At 52.7% G+C, this 4635-nt stretch overlaps 1 protein-coding gene across 2 annotated transcripts in view; it reads left to right on the top strand.

The window, feature by feature from the left end:
* Window positions 1–655: 655 nt before the first annotated feature.
* fgd1 (FYVE, RhoGEF and PH domain containing 1) overlaps window positions 656–4635 on the top strand; it is a 13459-nt gene continuing 9479 nt past the window's right edge. The window contains exon 1 of one of the 2 annotated variants that reach the window (XM_008402347.2): window positions 656–849. In XM_008402347.2, the coding sequence (XP_008400569.1) occupies window positions 747–849 (103 nt within the window). In that variant the 5' untranslated portion in view covers window positions 656–746. Of the gene's footprint in view, window positions 850–2535; window positions 2803–4635 lie in introns of those variants that run through there. The other variant, XM_017303212.1, reaches the window with a different exon arrangement.

Here is a 4635-nt window from a genome sequence, read left to right as displayed (position 1 = left end):
CAGATTATCTAAATTCKKCCTCATAAAAGAATCTCCAAAGACCTGGATCCGTCCAGACCGCCATGGAAAAGGTTCTGCTCTCCGGTTTTCCTTTTGCTCCAGATTCCAGCCTGGAAAAAACCAAAAGCAGAGAAAATGAGAACCAGACGGAGGGAGGAGGGGATCCGGATCAGATGTCTGGGAGGAGGAGGAGTTCTGGTCCGGCTCGGCTGTTTGGGTCGCAGTCTGGAGCCGCGCGCAGACGACCCAGCTGCTGTCTGGAGGAAACCCACAACTTTCAGAGGAGCTGGAGGGTTGGAGGAGGAGCAGAACCGGAACCAGGAGCAGAACCAGAACCAGGAGCAGAACCAGGACCAGGACCAGAACCAGGACCCAGTCGGACCTCCTGGGGGAACAGAGCTGGGACAAAAACGGCGGCAAAACTCCTCCAGGTGTCGTCTGATCCAAGCAGCCGGGTCGGTTCGGGGGGGGAACCGGGTCCAGTCAGCTGGTCTGAGTACGGTTCTTACCAGACCGTTTCCATGGCGACTGAGATGGAGTCCAGCATGGCGGGAGCAGTGAACTTCCTGGAAGACTGACAGAGAGATGGAGGAGAGAGAGACCAGAACCAGCCAGAACCAGAACCACCTGAAGCTGGACTTTGGGTCTGAATGGGGCCCGGAGTGAGCCCGGTTCCTGCTCTAGAGAACCAGAACCTTTCTGAGACCCAGAAGATGATCTGAGACTCAGTGACCTTTGACCTTGGCATGCAGCTGAACCGACCTCGCAGGCTGACCCCCACTTCGTTCTCCACCCAGTTCAGCACCATGAGGTTCTCCTACCACCTCCACAGCGCCCCCTGCAGGACAGGTGAGTCACTGCTGACTGTCCAGAACGGAGGCGGAGCCTCAGGAACTGGTGGATGGATGGATGGATGGATGGATGGATGGATGGATGGATGGATGGATGGATGGATGGATGGATGGATGGATGGATGGACTCAGTATCTGGACCAACCTGGTTCTGGTTCTGGTGTCCAGTGGGTCAGCAGGTCGTTCTTCATCACATGGTGAATCTAATTGAATCTTGTTAGCTGCAGGTCACATGATGCGGCTACCTCGATTAGTCACATGACCATGTTTCTCTCTCTCACACACACACACACACACACACACACACACACACACACACACACACACACACACACAGACACACACACAGTCAGATATGAATTAAGGGCTTCAGGTTATAAATAGAGGACAGGAATGAGTGTGTGTGTGTTTATTTGTAATACCTTGTGGGGACCCACTGCTCCTTGTGGGACCAAAGCCTGGGCCCCACAAGGGAAACACTGTTTATGGGTCAAGGGTCAGAGTTAGGACTAAGGTGTGAATTGAGTTATGGTTGGTTAGAGTTAGGAAAAGGGTAAAGGTCAGAGTTAGGCTGTAGAAATGAATGGAAGTCAATGGAAAGTCCCCACAAAGATAGCCATGCAAACGTGTGTGTGTGTCTGTGTGTCTGTGTGTTTGTGTGTGTGTGTGTGTGTGTCTGTGTGTGTGTGTGTGTGTGTGTGTGCTCTGGATCGAGTCCTTTGCTGAGTTGTGGATGTGGATCCAGGGACCGGACTCTCATTGGCTGAAGCTTTCATGACCTTTGACCTCAGACAGACTGGAGCTGATGCTGCACTTCAGTGTTTGAGCAGCTGGACTCTGATGGTTCTAGTTCTGGTTGGACCTGTTAGCAGAACCTGAAGCCTGAGGAACAACGGAGGTTCTGGTTCTGCTGGCGGATCAGAGGAAGTTCCTCCTGTTGGATGGATGCTGGTCTGAGCTGGACCAGCGTCTCCATGGTGACATCATCATCAGGACGGCGGGATGTAAAACGTTCCGAGCTCCATCCCGGCGCTCCGGATCATTCCAGCTGTTCCTCTGGGATCAATCCAGCACCATGATCCAGACCTGGCTTCCGGTCTGSGACCAGAACCGGGTCATCCCAGCTGGATCTGGTCGAWTCTCTCATTTCTGATCTTCACTCCAAGATTTCTCCCAGCAGCTGAAGGAAAATCTGTTTGGGAACCAGAACCTGTGAGGCCATCTGGACTCTGACCTCACAGAACCGTTTCTGATGGTTCTGATGGTTCTGATGGTTCTGGTTTATTATGTCTACATTATTTAATCTGGCAGAAGAGGAAGAAATGGTCTAAATCCTATTTTCTCCAAGTTATTCAGTTATAAACGTCGCAGTTATATAAATATTTAACCTCCTGCTCTGGGTCAGACTGGTGGAGGTCAAAGGTCAGCAGAGGCTGTTGGACCAGGGGTGGGTCTAGTGCGCCCCCTTCCGGTTGTGCCAGAGGTTCTGGCTCGGTTTACTGCTCACAGCAGAACCGAGCCTTGAAGGATAAACCTGGAACCGGAACCAGAACCGAACCGTCAGCGGTTCTGGTGGCTGATATTTGATGGAAATGGTTCTGYTGACAGCTCGGCGCCACGTGATCACCTGTCACCTTTCCTTTTAATTTGTTGTCATGGAAACCAAAGAGGGAGCGAGAAAGAGAGGGAGAGCGTCCCCGCCCCCTCCCTCCGCGCCGCCGCCGCCGCACGCGCACCGGGCAGAACCGAGCCGCGCGGATTCACCGCCTGATCCGTCCTGAACGGCAGCCCGCGGGTCCGGACCGCCGAACCGGGCCGTGTGTGTGTGTGTGTGTGTGTTTGTTCTGCTGTGGACCGGGGGAGCCGCTCTCCCCGCGCACCGACGTCTCTTTAATGACCGGATTCGTTTTCTGCTGCGCGATGTACATGGACCGAAGCAGCGTGAGCAGAGGTGAGTCCGCCGCATCCGCACCGCGCGCGCGCGCGCGCACACACAATCTCTGCAGGCTGCGCGTGCACGCCCAGCTGCAGCGTGCGCGCGTCCTATTTTCCTCTCTGTGTGTGGAATAATCCCGCCGCCGCGCACGCGCACACACTGACCGACATCCCGCAGTGGAAGTGGGCTACTGGCGGCCGCGCGCGCCAGATGTGACACCGACCCGAAAGCGCCCCGCCGCAGTCACGTGACCCCGCTGCTGATGGGTGGGATCGATCCGACCGGTGATCGATGAGCTGCTGTCTGTTTGGATCCGAACCGGGCCGAGCCCAGCCGAGCGCGGCCGCGGCTCATCGATCGTGTTTCTGTGGACACGCGCGTGTATGACAGCGATGTGTGCGCGTGCGTGGACATCAAAACCAGCACAGAGAGAGAGACCCTCCTGATTCGGCCTCACAACAGAACCGAGCCTGGACCAGGTCCAGTAACGGCCTGGTGGTTCTGAAAATGTGAAAATTCTTTTCAGTGTTACCGGAACCAGAATCAGGTGCGGTACTTCTGCAGGTTCTACTGAACAGAACCTGCGAGGTTCTGCAGGTTCTACTGAACAGAACCTGCGAGGTTCTGCAGGTTCTACTGAGCAGAACCTGCGAGGTTCTGCAGGTTCTACTGAACAGAACCAGTCCATTCAGCAGGAACAGAACTGGGCGGTCCAGGAATCAGGTGGGAAAAGGTTCTGGATGGACAGGAAATTCACATGTGAAAATCATTTTTAAAATGTTACACCCAAACATGAAGGATGTGATTCACATGGAAGGCCATGAACACATGTGGACCCAGAGGTTCACATGTTCTCACATGTTTATTTCATAGTTTTACATATTTTCACATAAATCACATGATAAATGTGAAGTCCATGTGAAAACATGAGCTTTTAAACATTCCAAATCCACAGAGACGCACGTCTTCACATGATTCACATCATCCACATGTGAACATGGGTGTGAAATGTTTTTCATGGTTTCACATGTGAAATTCCTGAGATTTTTCTGTAGTTGAATTAGAACCAGGTTCCTGTCGTCTCTGCTCCGCTTTGCCGGAGCAGCTCCTGATTGGTCAGCTCTGGTTCTGATCGGTCAGCTCTGGTTCTGATTGGTCAGCTCTGGTTCTGATTGGTCAGCTCTGGTTCTGATNGGTCAGCTCTGGTTCTGATTGGTCAGCTCTGGTTCTGATTGGTCAGCTCTGGTTCTGATTGGTCTGTTTAGCTCCTGATTGGTCAGCTCTGGTTCTGATTGGTCGGTTCTTTTTGTATTTTTTTGGACCAGATCCTGTGACAAAGAACTAAACACTAAAGGTTCTGGCCAACCTGCTAACGGTTCTAAGGGAGCTGCTCAGTAGAGGGTAGTTTGTGTTTTCCTGACCGCAGCATGTCTACGGGGATCAACAGCGGACCGGAGGTAGAGCCCTGGGGAACCCCAGGACTGACAGCAGAGGAGGAACACGACTGGAAGCTGACAGGATGTGACGATCTACCATCTGAAAGGCTGAACACAGATTCAGGAACGTTAAACTAAGAGCTGCGACGWYCCACTAAGGTCTGGAAGAAATCTGGAGAGGATTCAAAACAACCGACTCAAAACCTTTTGATATTAAAGGTCACTTAGACACTGGATTATAGTTGATGCCTGTATTCCCAGCAGTCCTGTTCAGTTGATATAATCCAGCCTACAAAGTCCGGTCCGGTTGGTTTAGGGAACCTGCAGGATGGTGTGAATTCTCATTGACCTCTGACCTCTGGTCCTCCAAACCTCGGTCTGGGTTCAGTTGAAGTGAACTCTGGTTTGGTTT

The sequence above is a fragment of the Poecilia reticulata genome, unplaced genomic scaffold (genome assembly GCF_000633615.1).
Source record: "Poecilia reticulata strain Guanapo unplaced genomic scaffold, Guppy_female_1.0+MT scaffold_212, whole genome shotgun sequence".
Classification (NCBI taxonomy): Eukaryota; Metazoa; Chordata; class Actinopteri; order Cyprinodontiformes; family Poeciliidae; genus Poecilia; species Poecilia reticulata.
The sequence above is the reverse complement of the archived record's forward strand: the minus strand, read 5'-3'. Positions and strand labels throughout refer to the sequence as shown.